The sequence below is a fragment of the Astatotilapia calliptera genome, chromosome 3, assembly GCF_900246225.1.
Source record: "Astatotilapia calliptera chromosome 3, fAstCal1.2, whole genome shotgun sequence".
Lineage (NCBI taxonomy): Eukaryota > Metazoa > Chordata > Actinopteri > Cichliformes > Cichlidae > Astatotilapia > Astatotilapia calliptera.
The window spans coordinates 16413723-16430645 of record NC_039304.1 but is presented as its reverse complement, the minus strand read 5'-3'; the positions used below and the strand labels follow the sequence as shown (position 1 = coordinate 16430645).

General features: G+C 40.5%; 1 protein-coding gene and 1 long non-coding RNA gene across 2 annotated transcripts in view; one reads left to right on the top strand and one right to left on the bottom strand.

Moving 5' to 3' along the window:
• LOC113018726 (active breakpoint cluster region-related protein) overlaps positions 1–13486 on the top strand; it is a 21576-nt gene extending 8090 nt beyond the window's left edge. The window contains exons 11-22 of the mRNA XM_026162053.1: positions 264–377; positions 470–545; positions 2064–2159; positions 2368–2442; positions 2545–2642; positions 3050–3151; positions 5448–5611; positions 5887–6026; positions 8688–8822; positions 11071–11176; positions 11494–11635; positions 13272–13486. Coding sequence (XP_026017838.1) covers positions 264–377; positions 470–545; positions 2064–2159; positions 2368–2442; positions 2545–2642; positions 3050–3151; positions 5448–5611; positions 5887–6026; positions 8688–8822; positions 11071–11176; positions 11494–11635; positions 13272–13373 — 1350 coding nt within the window. The 3' untranslated portion in view covers positions 13374–13486. The remainder of the gene's footprint in view (positions 1–263; positions 378–469; positions 546–2063; positions 2160–2367; positions 2443–2544; positions 2643–3049; positions 3152–5447; positions 5612–5886; positions 6027–8687; positions 8823–11070; positions 11177–11493; positions 11636–13271) is intronic.
• LOC113018727 (uncharacterized) lies at positions 11606–12509 on the bottom strand. The gene is made up of 3 exons (XR_003271851.1): positions 11988–12509; positions 11821–11904; positions 11606–11647 (listed from the first exon to the last, which is right to left on the bottom strand). It is a non-coding gene; the product is annotated as an uncharacterized LOC113018727 (long non-coding RNA).
• Positions 13487–16923: the final 3437 nt, after the last annotated feature.

Genomic DNA, 16923 nt, shown 5'->3' with positions numbered 1-16923 from the left:
CTTCATAATACAGCCTGCAACCTACATTTAACAACGGGGTTGTTTTTTCTAGTACCTAAACATACTCATCAGTCTGCACAGTAGAACAAGGGACTAACAACTTTTAGTTTTACAGTAAAGAGGAAACAAACAATTTTAATAACTTTTTAAAGTGACCAGACAATGAGATAATGGTGATACTTAAGTATTTTTAGGTGCTGAAAATGACAGCCTAAATTCAGAAAACATACATTACAAATGTCACTGCATTTCTCTGTATGAAGAAAACATCCAGGAGCCTGGCAGCTCGTAGCCAGAAGAAACTGGAACAAATGGAGCTGATGTTGCTCACACACTTGATTGCTTACAGACTGGAGCTGCACAGCCCCAGTGGCAAGGTATACGAGCACACACACATTCTAATGTAGTTCACTTAAGTCCTAAACAACAGACTAAGATTACACAATGGCCTGTTTTTGTCTTATCACAGAGTCACGCTCTCCTCTTCTCCTCTCTCTATGAACTAGAAGAATGGAGGCAGGCCATACTCAAACTCACCACAGCTAGTGAGTACACAGCTTTTGACCACTCTGGAGTGTAATTACGGCTACTCTGCAAATCTATTTGTAGCTTTTCAAGCACTGTTAAGTATTTGTGGCCAGCTGTATGTCATGAAAGTGATTGAAGTCAATCTCGCCCCAGAGCATATTTTACTTTAGTTTAGTAGCTAAATAATGAACTAAACGTAAGTAATTATTTAGTTTAATTTATTAACATTTGTAATTACTTATTAAAATACCATCTTCTGTTGTGCTGCTAGCAGGCTGTGTGTAAGAGTTGAGTCGACTTAGGAGAGAAGCGAACGTGAGATGTCTCGTGGACAGCATGTGGTTTTTATAAAATGCCTACTTGTTATGTTTAAGGAAGTTGAGGGTCTTAGAAAATGTTCTGTAGGTCATGTGAGGCAGTGTTGCATCATTTATATGAGCAAAAAAAACTTGTTACTTGTTTCTGGCCACTATAAGCTGGTTATAATACTAGCTAGCTTGGTTGCTATGTATGGGTACGTCGCAGAGCCAGATAACAGCTAATTACCGTTACTACACACTCACTGATGACTTTATTAAGTACAGCTGTTAAAATCTGTGTTTACTCGTATCTCATATCGGATATCTCATCAGAACACCACATGACATTACCTTGCATTTAAGTTTGTAGCCATTGGTCAAGGTCGCCTGCTGAATTTCAAAGTGATCATCAGAATGAGGAAGAAATGTGACATCGAATGTGGTGCGGTTGTTTGTATCAGACGGGCTGCTCTGAGTATTTCAAAAACTGCTGATCTGCTTGGATTTTCCCACAAAACCATCTATAGGGTTTATAGAGAATGGCATGAAAAAGAGAAAATATCCAGTAAGTGGAAGTCCCCTAGTTGATTTCAGAAGTCAGAGGAGAATGGCTGAAGTGCTTTGATCCAACAAGAATGCAACAGTAACTCAAATAACCACTTGTCAAAACCAGAGTGTGCAGAAGAGCATCTCTAAATGCACAACATGGACGTTATAGCAGCAGAAGACCACACCAGGTGCCGCTCCTTTCAGCTAAAGGAAACTGAATCTCATATGCTCACCAAGATTGGATAATAAAATGCTGCCTGGTTTGATGAACATCAGGCAGCATTTTATTATCCATTTATTATCACATCAGAATTGGGCAAGAACAACATGAATGCATGGCTAAATTAACAATTCAAGCTGGTAGTGGTAGCATTTTCTTGGTACACTATGGGTCCCTTAGTACGAATTAACATCACTTAAATCCCATAGCTATATTATTTTAAAATGGGAGTAGTTAGGAGCTGACTCACTTTTGGAGTCAGCCTCAAGTAGTCATTATGAGGAATGGCAGTTTAGGGTTTTGTTTTGTTTTTGGGGGGGGTGGGGGGGGGGTGCAGCCTGCCTTTCATATGCTTTATTTTTTTAGCTTTAATTGAGCCGAGCTTCAAGTTTCTCTCACTGGGGTCCAGACTAATGTGTTACTCTTCTGTCAACTGATTGTTATTTGCTTTGTGTCATGTTTGCCAGACATAGAAACTGTCCCTCCAGACTTGCTCACGTTGACCAGTTCGTGTGTGAAATTGAGAATGACCCAGCAGCCACCTCTACATAGCACTAACGCCGGTACACATCTAAGACTCACTTTTTTCTCACCACACAATCACATCTGTGTCTGAAATGCAATACACTGTGTGAGGTTCTCTCTTTGATCTTTGCATGAGACCCACAATACCTTTTACCACAGCTTTCCTCGTGTGTGTCCTGTATTACCATTATGCTTTTATTCAGCGTGAATAAATCCAGTGAGATTTGTCTCTGTCTCTTTCCTCAGGACTGAACGAGGAGGCGCTATGTGGGACTTTGAGTGTGGCCATTGATTCTGCCGCTGGCCTACAGCAGCCAGCTTGTATGCTTCTTAGCAATTTTGAAGCATCATGAGAGATTGGGCTATCTTCTGTCTAAGCTAAATAGTTTTGTGGTCATTAATGATGCTCTCTTTCTCACTCAGGTGTGTATGTGTGTGTGGAAGTGGATGGCTTCAAGTTTTACGATCAGCAGACCCAGACACACTCTTCAGTCCTCAGCCTAAACCCTCACTGGGACCAGGTTAGACTCAAGCCTTTTGAAATATGAAATATTACATTTGGCTTTAATATTGAGTTAATTTGTTAAAGTAAAGAAAATAAGAGACATCAGAGCATTTGAGGAAAAGTCCTACTATCTTGTAGATGGGATTTGTCAACCAGTTCAAGGTAGCAATTCTTCATTTCTTCTTCATGTCTAGCCAGTATCCGACATGATGTCAGGTTTGAGCTTAGGGGATTACAAAAGTCTGCACTTCTGGTGTGACAATACCATGCTTTAAACATTATCAGAGGCAGTAAAATCAACACTAAATCCGACTAGTAGGCCGAAGTGAAGGATTTAGAATAAGACATAGATTCTCCACATGCAGCTTAAGGAAGTTAAAGTCTTTTTTCATTGTTAACATCTTTTTTTTACATTTTAAACAGGAGCTGTCTTTCCAGGTGGACGGTGCACAGAACTTGAGGGTGTTATGTGTGAGTCAGTCAAATGGACAGGATGATACTGTTCTGGGAAAAAATACAGTAAAGGTACGGAGAGGCCTAAGAACTTCAGCTTTATCTTTATTAATACCAGTAAGCTGGTTTTCAATATAATATTAAACATATAATCCAAGATCTTTCCCAGCAACACTGAAGAAAAAAATATGTTAAAAATGGGTTTTAACAGTTGCAGTTCCTCTTTAATTTGCAGAGATGATTAATGTCTATTCTGGGTTTGAGCCCACAGAAACTGTGGTTCACGTTGTAACAGGACTTGTCCAGGATATTTAATACCAATTAGTGAAAATGGAGTTTGAGTCAGTGTTGATGGCTAACTTAGCTCGTACTTTTCTAAATGCATGCATTTGCATGTAATCATTGGTTATTATTAATCTCTGGCTTGAAATGAATTGAACTGAATGATTAGCTGAAGTACTTTTACTATTTGGCATCGTGGCCATTTGTCACAAACTGGCTCAAAGTAGAGGACGAGATTGTCATGGTCCTGGGCCATGTGGGCCCAGTATTCTTAGTTTTCATGTATTTTTGTATTTTGTTCTTTATTTAGGCCATGCTTCCTGGGTTGATCTGTTACGTTGTTCCTTATGTGTTTTCCCTTCGTGACTCTTACCCCCTGTGTGCCCCTCTGTGTATTTATGAGCCCTCGTCTCTCTTTGTGTTTTATTCTATGTTTTCCCCAGCCCGTTATGTCTGCGTTCTCCCCGTGCTCTCTCTCCTCCCGTTTGAACCTCTGTGTACTTCCTGTTTTACTTTGCCCATCTCCCATCAGTGTTACGTTCACTCCTGCCGTGTCTTGTTATGATTATCAGTGTCACCTGTGTTCCCCGTGTGCATCCACTTCCCCTGATCATCCCTCATGTGTATTTAGTCTCTGTGTTTCATACAGTCTGTGTCGCGTCGTCTGTGTTCCCACCCTCCATGTTTCCATGCCCGGTCTGTTGTATTCATAGCCTTACCTTAGTTCATTCCCAGTTTATGTTTCTGTTTAGTTATTGCTTTTGAGCTGCCCTTATTCTTGTTTGTTTCTCTTGCGTTACCAGCCACAATAAAAGGCTCGCTTTTGTTTAAAGTTTACTCCCGTGTCACTCGTGTCCGCACCTGAGTCCTCCACGCACTCTCCACACGGTCTGTCACAGCGGACCGTGACAGAGATAACAGTTCCTACAAGAGGTTTATTCAAATAAAACATCTTAAACATAAAATTATTTTAAACATAAAATACCTAAGACACAAACATCAAAGTGGGTGATGACAGGTGGAGTGAAAGCAGAAGGGAAATGCAGGCAAGTGGCTGGGCATCAGCTACAAATTTTAAACTACAGCAACAGTAGTGCACCATTGTTTCCAATGACAGTAGGAGAGACCTGCCCTCCCTAAATGGGCCCCACTCACTCCCATTGTAAGCAATGAAAGCCACTCAGCAGGAAATGAGAAGGAGTTATCCCTCTGTGAGTGAGAAAAAGAAGAAGAGAAAAGAGGAAGAGAAAAAAGAAAAATGAGGAAGCTTTTTTTGTTTTTGGAGCAATCAAATGAATCATAGATAACTAAATGCTTAAATAACATTAAATAACTGTGAGAGAGACACATGAATAATAGAGCATCACATAATTTGTTTTTTGTGACATCTTCTTACCCTAACCCCACATGGTCACTGCGGATGGCTGGCCCTCCCTGAGCCTGCCACAGCTTTCTTCCTGTTAAAAGGGTTAATGGGTTTTTTTAATAGAACGGTTGTTTTAGGTGTCAGATAATTTATAACATAGTAATGAATGTTCTGTGAATTTTTGCTTGGGTCTCCCACAAAATCTGAAATTGCCACTGAATTTAAGAGACAGAGAGTAAAGTTTTATAGCCTGGAAAGCCTGGTGAGCTACATTACCTGATGGCGCTTCTATGTCAGGCAGTTATCAGTAAGAGTAGGCCAGGATGTCCTTGAGACAACAGTAGGAGGGTAACATAATCTAGGTTAACCAATAGGGCATAGGACATTGTCTAAACTTGACTTTTGGCACACATAGCACGCAGGGACCTATCCCAGCTACCACAGGGCAAGAGGCAGGCTACATAGAGACAGACATATTGTTTTATTTTCTGTCTTATCTTGTGCAACTATTTTTGAAAGGTATTGCATAAATGAAGCTTATTATTATCATTAATTTGGCACGTGCCTTTTTTTTGCCAATCCAGATATATAGGTTAGGGGTAAAAATGCCCAATGTAATTATTTCACCAGACAGATTTTTTTCTAACTAATGATCCTACCATTTCCTTTATTTTAAAACCCCATGTCAAGTTGAATTTTACTTTTTTCTGTGTTCATCAGTTGGACTCTAAAACTCTGAATAAGCGATGGAAAAAACAGACCCTACAGCTGGGCCAGGTGGAGCTCACCCTCTCTCTCAAGTACTGTCCCCACCCACTGGGACCACCCAGCTCCACAGTTCAACAGCCGCCAATCTTTGGCGTCCCCATTGAAACCGTGGCAAAGTAAGTTCCTGCCTATCATGTCAGTGTGTCAGCTGGCTCCCTCTTGGCCTACCCGAACAGTCTAGACACCTTGAAACTGAAAGCTGTAGCTTGGTTCAGAGTTTTATTTCCCCTGTGTGCCATTTCGTGGAGCTAGTTTTCAGTTTAATTTGTGGGAAAGTAGATTAAAGGGAAGCAGAAGTGTGGCGGGAGTGGAGATTGAAATGAAATGAAACAGCCTATCAATCAAATGCAACATAACTTACACAATGCTTAAAGTCTCAATCCTCTGTCAGACAGGAGGGAGTGCTGGTTCCTCATGTGGTGCGATGCTGCGTGGAGGAAGTGGAGAGGAGAGGCATGGACGAGGTGGGAATCTACAGGATTTCAGGAACAACCAGTGAAATCAGCACGCTCAAGGCTGCGTTCAACAACAGTAAGAAAAACATAACACAGAAAAATGATCTTTTTGTTGGAAAGTGCAGTGATAAAGAATTGTTGCAATGCAAGGAGCAGATTGGAGTGAGCTGCAGTCATCAGGCTCTTCACTCAGGTCTTCTTTAACATGACCAGAGATGGGCAGTAATGTGTTACTTGTAACGCATTACTATAATCTGATTACTTTTTTCAAGTAACGAGTAAAGTAAGGGATTACTATTGCAAAAACGGTAATTAGATTACCATTACTTTCCCGTAGGAACGCTGCGTTACTGCGTTACTAAAACTGTGATTTTTTTGCGAGAATGTCTCATGACAGTGACGTAAGCGAGTGCGCCGTTAGTGACAACAGCTGTGTGCAGATCAACAATGGATCACATATCGATTGTGGGAGAGAGTATGAGCGTGCAGCGTTTAAAGCGTGGAAGTACTGACCTTACTTTGAGTTTGATTCCATAAAAAGTGACAAAAACATTAGTGTCCATCGTGCGTGGGAAGAAAACTTCTTTTACACCGAACCCCCCCCCCCCAAACAAGCTCCGAGTGCGCAACGACGTAATGGGAAATTCACAGAGAAACTCGCGGATTTTTCAACTGACCGCTGCACACCTGCACCAGAGCACACCTCCGCCTGCCCCACTCCTGCTTTACAGGTGAAAATAGAGCAACAGGACCGCTGAGTCTTTGACTTTATTTATTTTCTGCTGTGTTTTACTGGCATCTATTTGAAAGACTGAGTGTAAACAGAAAAAATATTTTATTTCATGTGCTGGAATGTGCAGAAAATAGGTTTAAATGTTAAACTAATTTCTTTAAGTCAGAGAATGTTGCATATAATTAAATTTTTGCTTGATGCATAAAGTTAAAAGCTTAAAACTAATAAAACAAGTTTAAAAAAAGAGACTTTTCCATTTGATTACATTTTGTATGATGGATTATGCAGAAAAAGTAGAATTGGGCTGAAAGATCTATCGCTTTATTACCTATTCAGGTTGTAAATCGTGTTTTTAAAAAGTAACTAAGTAACTAAGTAACTAAATAATTAATTACTTTTGAAAATAAGTAATCAGTAAAGTAACGGGATTACTTTTTGGGGGAAGTAATCAGTAAGTAGTTACTGATTACTTTTTTCAAGTAACTTGACCAACACTGAACATGACCCAGGCATTTTCAGCTTCCTCATCCTCTTTCCTAAACATTATTCAGGACAGTCCTTTTGTTAATAGTAAAAGTCAGTGAGAATCAGGAACTGCAGTCAAGGGAAATAACATGCATCGTTGTCTTTGAACTTCCTTGATCCTGGGTTTTATCTTCCCGCCAAATAGTGCCTCATATCAGCATGGTAACAAGTTTTTACAAGTTTTGTTAGGAAAACTGCAGCACGTTATTGAAACATGTGTAAACATACATGGGAGTACAGTATATAAGGGAAAAACAGCATTTATGCAGTTCTAATAAGGTTAAGTCAAAATTTCAACTTTATACTTCAACACAGTCTGAGCTCTCTTGGGCAGTTTGCTTGTCATTTCTGTAAGAAGTCTTCAGGAAAAGTTCTCCAGGTTTCTTTAAGGACATTCAAAGCTCTTCCATGAATGTTGGCTGGATTTAGATGATACTTCAATATTGAGGTCTGGGCTCTGGGGAGGCCAGACCATGACTGATGGTGTTTCATTGTGTGTTTCTATCCAGGAACACTTTAACTGAACTATATTTGGGATGCTTAAAAATGAAATTGAAATACCTCATTCTTTTCTCCTTATTTCTCTTCCTTAAGAATTCCCTTCCTTTTTTAAAGCCACACTGTTCGGATGAGGTTTCAGTGAACAGCAGATTGATAAACTTAAGGGTTCTCAGGTCCTGGGTCTTAGATACACCTTTTTCCTATTTATTAAGGACAGTTGTTGTTGTTGCTGTGAATAGTTTTTTAGGCCTACTTAACAAAATGAAAAGTGATTCCAGACTTTTGCACAGTGCTGTATGTTTGTATTTAGCAATAATGTTTGAGCACTAAACATGCAGTATAACTTAAAAAGATATAATTAAAATGCTAAACTGAAGGCTCAAAGAGGCATCAGTTCATTGGTTGCAGACCAAGAATTTTTAAAAACTCAACTATCACCAAAATAATTCAAATTAATTTCCTTGAAATCGTAACTTTCTTCCAAGAGAAACACTAGTGGTGACATTTGACCTTGACTCTTGAGTTTAGGTGCAACATCTCAGAAACATTTATCTCTTGCTAGTGCTGCACTGTGCCAAAGATAGCTGACTTTAAACCCACATGTTTCTTTTGTCTAGGAAAGAACTGACTGAAAAGTGAACACTGTCATTGTTGCTAGCGACTAAAATGTCTGTTTAGCTAAAAACACCTGATTGCTTTAAAAACGTATGCACACATTCAATATCAGACAGATTAATCAATGAACGGCAGTCTTGGAGGATGAACACTTAATATGCAGGCAAACGTATATTATGGTCTGTTTGTCTTGTTTATCGTAAGAAAAACAAAAACTGACTCAAAATCTTTTACCTGATGATCTACATCTGCAATGCAGCGCATACCCATACATGTTCTTGTGCCTGTGAGGAAGGAAGTGAAGGTTAAAAGAAGATACCTGTAATAAAGATAATTATCATTATCTGTCCCTTTTCTGATCAGATCTCCGTGAAGCGGTGACGAAGCTGAGAAGCGCAGAAGTGAACGCTGTGTCTGGTGTTCTCAAACTTTACTTCAGAGAGCTGCCTGAACCCCTGATACCCACTGAGCTTTTTCAGAGTCTGACAAGAAGTCTAGGTAAGACAACACATCCCCAGTACAGTGGGGCAAAAAAGTATTTAGTCAGCCACCGATTGTGCAAGTTCCCCCACCTAAAATGGGGGAACTTGCACAGAGGTCAGTAATTTGCACCAGAGGTACACTTCAACTGTGAAAGACAGAATGTGAAAAAAAATCCATGAATCCACATGGTAGGATTTGTAAAGAATTTATTCGTAAATCAGGGTGGAAAATAAGTATTTGGTCAATAACAAAAATACAACTCAATACTTTGTAACATAACCTTTGTTGGCAATAACAGAGGTCAAACGTTTACTATAGGTCTTTACCAGGTTTGCACACACAGTAGCTGGTATTTTGGCCCATTCCTCCATGCAGATCTTCTCGAGAGCAGTGATGTTTTGGGGCTGTCGCCGAGCAACACGGACTTTCAACTCCCGCCACACATTTTCTATGGGGTTGAGGTCTGGAGACTGGCTAGGCCACTCCAGGACTTTCAAATGCTTCTTACGGAGCCACTCCTTTGTTGCCCGGGCGGTGTGTTTTGGATCATTGTCATGTTGGAAGATCCAGCCTCGTTTCATCTTCAAAGTTCTCACTGATGGAAGGAGGTTTTGGCTCAAAATCTCATGATACATGGCCTCATTCATTCTGTCCTTAACACGGATCAGTCGTCCTGTCCCCTTGGCAGAAAAACAGCCCCATAGCATGATGTTTCCATGCTATGGGGCTACCATGTGGATACCATGTGGATTCATGAATTTTTTTTTTCACATTCTGTCTCTCACAGTTGAAGTGTACCTCTGGTGCAAATTACTGACCTCTGTCATCATTTTAAGTGGGGGAACTTGCACAATCGGTGGCTGACTAAATACTTTTTTGCCCCACTGTACATGACAAAGCACATGCATACTGTATGCATACTTCACTCTAAACCTTTAAACTACTTGCATAGTTTGTTGTTAGAACTGGTATCTCTTCAGTGCAAATTCATCATCTAGAAGCTTTTTACTGCTTGTAAAGGAATGAAAAAAAGAGGCTAAAACAATTATAGATGAATCATCTATCAAAATAGATATTCTGCTTCCTGTGAGTTTTCACAGCCTGAAAACTGAAGCCAGTTCAGAAATACCTTAGATGTGCTTTCTTTTTAATGACAAGCAAGAGAGATCGGGCTGCATAAAGGCCGATGGCACAACAACTGTTGATCTATGACCACAGTGAACTGATATGTTTTTCAGCACTAGTTTCAAGTGTTACTGAATGATGCACATTTGCATGTGATGGTTGTCAATAGAGCGAGAAAAGAGGAGAAAGCAGGGTACACTTCAGGGTGGGCCTGTTTTACATTGTGGTTGTGGTTGATTACTCATTTGAGAGGGTTCCTGTGTGAACACAGAGGAAAGGTGCTTCAGTGCGTCCTTATTACCCACCATAAGTGTCTTTTGACCTATCTCTCTCCCCTCACCCCCCAACTGGTCACAGTAGATGGCTACCCCACCCTGAGCCTGGCACTGCTACATGTTTCTTCCTGTTAAAAGGGAGTTTTCCCTTCCCACTGTTCAAGTGCTTGCTCATAGTGTTGTCTGACTGTTGGGGTTTTTTGTCTATTATTTCAGAGTCTTTACCTTACAATATAAAGTGCTACCTTGAGCTTGTTTTGATTTAATGGTAAATATATATAATGTAATTGAATTTGAGTAAAACAAGAGGATAACACACAAGGTGAAGTATCTATGGTGTGCATTTTGGTGCATCTTCAAGACATTGTTAAGGTAAAGAAAAGAGCATTGAGATCAGTAGCTTCTGCTGCCACATTATTTAGCATTGTTATTAATATTTCACATTATTCTTTTGTCTTCTGCATGTTTTAAATTGAAATCAGAAAAAAAATGATTAGGAAATGACATCTGCGGTGAATTTTTTCGCAAGCTTTGCTTGTGCTGTGTAACGTGCTTTAATTGTCAGAACCACCCCTCGCTCACCACATCTGCTTTCAAAGCACAATATGGCAACAGTCAAAATGCTTTGGAGATTTCACTGTGGCACCATACAAACTAATGGGGAGCGTCCATCTTTTATATAAACTCTATTTTACATACAGGGGAAAAGGGGTTTGTATATAAACCCTGAAATTCCTTCTGCAGAAGTGAACAATAACCCTATTTCCCTAAGCTTTATTGACATGAACAGCACCTTTAAATGATGCCCTGTGAGTCTCACAGACACTACTCAGTTAACTGCATCCTGGCTGATTTTCATGTAGACATCCAAGAACAAAACCCACGGCTGGTCTCCATGTTGTCCCTGCTGCAGTCTTGTCCTGATGCCAACCGCCACACCTTCCTCTACCTGCTGTATCACCTCCAACGGTATGAATCCACAGCTTCACCCATGACATGGTTATATTGGTTTAACCTTCAGGATAATTATTTGAGTGAATTTTGCTCTCTCTGCTAGTTAAAACTGAAAAATGCTTACTTTTAAAAATATGTAGGAATATGAAAAAAAATACACTTAGCTCATTAAACAAACTGCACAAAATGCCGTAATGGTCAGTTAACTAGAACACCTTACACCGGGAAGTAAGAAATATAAACTTTATTTTTTATCTTTACAAATCAGCTGATATTTTCAGTCTGTGCCTAAAACTTTTTTAATGTTTTCAATCTTTTTTTTTTCCTTCCAGAATCTCAGAGAGGCAACACATTAACAAGATGTCTCTACTAAACCTTGCCACTGTGTTTGGGCCGAGTCTCCTACGCCCCCCAGTGGCTGGGCAGGGACACCATGGGCCCACTGTGGATATCTCTCAGGAGGTGGTGGTACAGGTGAGTGGATACCTGAGAAAAAGACTGATGTCTGGAATTAGCCGTGTTTAACACAATGTCTGCAAATTTGCTGTATTTATTTATTTTATTTTTTCTAATGATTAATTAATGCCAAAGTGAAATAATTAGTAAAAACAAATGAAAGGTGAAAGTAAATGTCAGCGTAAAGAGCGAGCATTACTTACCAAAAAGGCATGGTTTGAAAAGAAATCAGGAAATCACAACTGTGAGCTGGGAGTGTATAAACTACAGGTCAGCTGAGTGGGAAACTTGATAAGAGAAAATGTAATGACAAGTTGAGATTTGCATGAAAACAGGCATAAGATCATATCGTCCAAACTCGACTCCCTACCTCCTTTTCCTTGGTGTCAATGGAAAAAGTTGTTAGGTCAATGAAATGTGTGATGAAGAACAGTATGATGCCAGCTGTTTTACCGTGTTGAAACTACAATGTCCAGAAAGCAGTCTGCAAAATTTCCCCCTTACTTCAACCAAACTTGTTGGCACGCTGATCTCATAGGAAGAAGATCCTAGGTTTGAATCCACCAACCAGCTGGGGTCCTTCTGTGTGGAGTGTGTATGTTGGCCCTCTATGGGTACTCCGACGTCCTCCCACACACCAAAGACATGCATGTTGGCTTACCCAATGATCTGAAACTAGACATAGATGAGAATGATTGTCTGTCTCTATTTGTCTGTTTCAGAGACAGAGGTTGGGGGCTCAAGCCTACACCAGCTAACCTGATGTAAAAATGAATTAACAAATATTCTTAATGCTGGCAATAGAGCAGTAGACTTAATTAATACAAATTCAATTACAGCAAACCTTAAAGAAATTTTGATATAAGCTAGAACAGGGGTAGGCAACTCCAGGCCTCGAGGGCCGGTGTCCTGCAGGTTTTAGAGCTCACCGTGGGTCAACACACCTGAATCAAATGATTAGTTCATTACCAGGCCTCTGGAGAACTTCAAGAAATGCTGAGGAGGTCATTTAGCCATTTAAATCAGCTGTGATGGATCAAGGACAGATCTAAAACCTGCAGGACACCGCCACTCGAGGCCTGGAGTTGCCTGCCCATGAGCTAGAAGCTTGATCTGAAGAGGCAGCATCTTCATTATTGTTCATATTTCACCTCTGGGTTTAAAAAACTGTTGTTAAAAAATAAAAACATACTAAAAAGCTATAGTGTGAACATGGAAACATACTTCTGTTTAACATTTATAAGATCTGACCCACTTCGTTAATTTTTCTGATAATTTTTGGGACATTTTGGGTTTTTTGACTGATTTGCTATGAAGGCTGACCATACTTTATGGTCCAGCCAATGCATCCTGTGCTAAAGGAGGTAGTAAAGGAAACTTTACCTTTCCTTGGTATGTAGGGAATTCAAGCAGCTCTTTTTTTATGGCTGCTCAGACTATTCAGTTACACCTCGTGACTCGATCAATGACTGAAACTCCAAAAAAGTATGACATAATGACATCATCAGTTTTCAGTTTCCAGAAATTGTGCAAAATTTTGAACTGAAATACATTTCAAAGCTCTGAGGTGTGTGATAACTTAGAAACGTGTGTTTCTTTCACCATGGACCTGATGTGTGTGTGTGTGTGCATGTGTGTGTGTGTGTGTGTTCAGGTCCAAGTCGTTTTCAGCTACCTGCAGTGCAACAACCTCCCTGAAGCCCAGCTCTCTCTGCCACATGACTCAGACACTGAGGATGAGGCCACCCACATATGAGACCACCAGCTGTGTCATGGCCAGCAAGACATATAAATGGTTAGAAACCACACTGTGAGAGACTGCTGTAAGATTACCAATAAGAATAAACCTATTTATTGAATTTTAAAAAATGAACTCTTGTGTGTTTTTTGCTACATTTAAAATTTGCAAAATTCGTTGTTAGATATGTCCCGAACAGCAGGTCGTAAAAGACACGTCAAGCATTTAACTGGCCAAAGCTAAAATAGTTCTATACCTACATCACACATTATATTAAACTTACATAATATAAAGTAGGAAGCAAAGCAAACCAGTACTTTCAACAGTAGATTCAGATAATGATGACTTTTCGTGTCAGTTCAGTACATTCATGACCTGTTAGGTATACAGCATACCAACAAAGTCTATTTAGTTTTCAGTAAAAAGTCATCTTAAGGAATCAAAACTGAAATCTATTCAATGTTACTTAATTCCCTTATTTTTTTAATTCTAAGGATGACTGCCCAGGCAAAATTAAAACCCAATTTTTTAATTTCTGTCTTTTTCCTCATTTTTACTCAAAGCTGCTCACAGGAACTTTGGCAAAAAGGGTGATTTTAAGTAGGTTTTTTCAGAGTAAGTGAAGTAGATTGCAGTGGCACACCAAGTGCTGTGAAGGTGAGATGTGGCTGCGGAAAAATCAACCACATTTCATTTGTAAGAAGGTCAGCGGTCACCACTCTGAGCCTGAAATCTAATCAGTTATGGTTCAGATCCAACTAGACGGAGTTCAGTATGCTCCATAAAAGTCATGCACACACAGGCTCCACATACAGCATGCTGGAAGCCTCCACCCACACACACAGCCCACGTTTGACCCATCTACACCACATATGGGAGTCTCTTTCCAGCCACGCCACCTGGGCAGGCCGGGCTAATGTTACCTCCAACCTTTTACCCCAGTGCCCCCGCCATCAGTCTTTTGATCGCTAATCCTGGACTCCGAGTCCTGCGCACAGGGTACTAATAGACTGTAGAGTGTGTTTAGACGCCATAAAAACATCCAGAATGAGCCCCCATCCCTCCCAAAAAAGAAACGAATGGCAGGGATCACCCTGTTGCTCCCTCCGCTATAAATCACCTGTCCCCTCTAACACGGTGGCTGCCAAAATAAGGTTCTGCTTAATGACTACAAAGACAAAACGAGCCTCCCATTGCAGACTACAAAGGGAGCAGAGCTGAGGACGGCCTGACACATCCCAGACATTTGTGGCCAAACAGGGACCAGACGACCGGTCCACACCTGCGACTGGTGGGAAAACTTTAATGGGAAAAGTCAAGCTGTAGCCACGTGACGGCCGGTCCTCACGGTCTCATGCAAAAACATTATACAGACGAGCATGTATGCTCTGCATATTAAACCTATGAGTTCACTTCTCTTAAATACATTTAAAGGTTTAAAATGTCATTTTGGGATCTACCAGAATAGCTTTATGCGCTTTCATAGTGCAAGAAATACATAATTTTTTTTACACTATAAGTTGTTGCAGCACTCGAAAATCTTCTGGTTTGCTTTAATGCAGCCATTCTCCAAAGACCAGCCTGCTCTGATTGATGAGGCATTAATTAAGTACCTGACCTGTAAGAGCACAGTCAAGGCTGTTTAAGACATAAAGGATAACAACCTCAGAGTTCAGCTGGATAGAGTTAAAGCAGGATCTAACCCAGAGCAGGAACAAAGAGAAAATCCTGCAGAAGTTACTATGTAACACAACGCTTGTTGGAAAACCAATCTGAATTTCATTAAAATAAGTGGAGACGTGGTTGACAGGCAAAAGAAGAACCTGTAAAATCTTGGTGTACATCCAGGTTGCTTTAAATAGACTATTAGTCTTGTAAGCCCCTCTCCTTTAGAGAGAAAATCCTTTCAAAAATGCCAGTTGCAAAAAAGAAAAAAAAAGAAAAACACAACATGAAGACAGTCATATTTTTTTTTTATTTGGTTTCAAACTCGTATCAAAGACTCTGATTGTGCACACTACAGTTTACACAAATATTGTGTGGAAAAAAAGTGCACATTACACCAACAGGACCTGCTCAGCCATGGAAACCATGACTCCCGGTGCACACTTTTTGTGCTGATGTTAAGGACAGATGAGGTTTGGAGCTCCAGCCACCCAGTCACCCGGTGACCCTGCTCTACAACTTCATGGTTGAGTTGCTGTGGTTCCTAAACACTTTCACTTTGCAATCAAACCACTCATGGCTGATCATGAAATGTGTACTAAGGAAGAATTTCACAAACTGACTTGTTGCTCATATTCAAATGGCTCATTCTTTCTCGAATGTTTGTAAAGGCAGACAGCATAGATAGGTGCTTGACTGTTGCAATGGGACTCGATTTTCGAGACTTTTCTCCATGCAGTGTTGCTCCGGCCTGCTACTGGTAGCATCAGCTGCCCGTCATGCAATCACTAAGAATTTTCTGCTGTTGTTAGGATGTCAAAAATAAAAGTAATCCACTGGATCTTCAGTTCCTCAGATGTCAGAAATGAACAAGAGTCATATCAACAACAACTTGTTGAGTCACAGAAGTGAATCTGGAGAGTATATAAAAGCGTCAGAGTACGAAGCAGCTGCTCATTCTTTGTTTGCGGGTGTTTCCTATTCACTTCTGGAAGAGTGTCATGCACATTTGTTACATGGTGCCAAAAATAAGTGAAGGAAGACAAACCTGGACATTAAATTAGACCTTTCAATTCAGCAGCCGCGTTTTCTGAGGGATAGACTCTCACTGGTGTGGAATTTGTGTATTTTCAGACATTTTATGTTCTGTAGGAAAGCATTAACCCTATAAAACCTGAACTATCAAAAACTGCCAGGAAATTTAACAGACTGAAACCGAAACAAGGAGCAAAATCCACATTATAAAATGTTGCATGCACTGTTAATAATGATACTTGATGCAAGAAATAATTTTTCTCTCTGTGGTCATATTTTTGGCAAATACTTGATCAGAAATTTTAAAGAGGAAGGGTTGGCACATGTTTGTAGTACAGTATATCCATGTGTTTGTCTACATGTGTGTGTCATGCCGTTGCTGCCCTGAGCTGTGCCATGCTTGATTAGTCCTAATCTGGCCGGGAGTCGGGTTGCGGTGTCGGCGGCATGTCTGTATTGAAGGCATGTAGGCTGCAGGATCACAGGGATTGACCCTCTGCCTCTCAGGTTAACAGAAGCCTCCGTGTCTTTGTGTGTGTGCATCCTGAAAACAGTGTGACTTTCTGAACTTGGACTTAAGCTCTTGGGTGCGAGGCAACAATTTGGAGTGTGTGTGTAGACGGGATGAGAATAGTGTTAAATGTGTGTGTATGTGTTTGAGGACAAAGCAAATTGGTGTGTTTGCAAGAAGTCTAGTTGAACTTTGGCTCTGGCTGCAACACAGGAGGAATCACCTCTCGTAAAACGTGCCCTCGGCAGGCTGTAAACATAATACCACACGCTCACAAACACACACACTGCTGCTTCCCGTTCTGCAGAAGAAGAATCTGATCTCCTTTTTTCCCACATGCCACCAAAACAGGGAGCC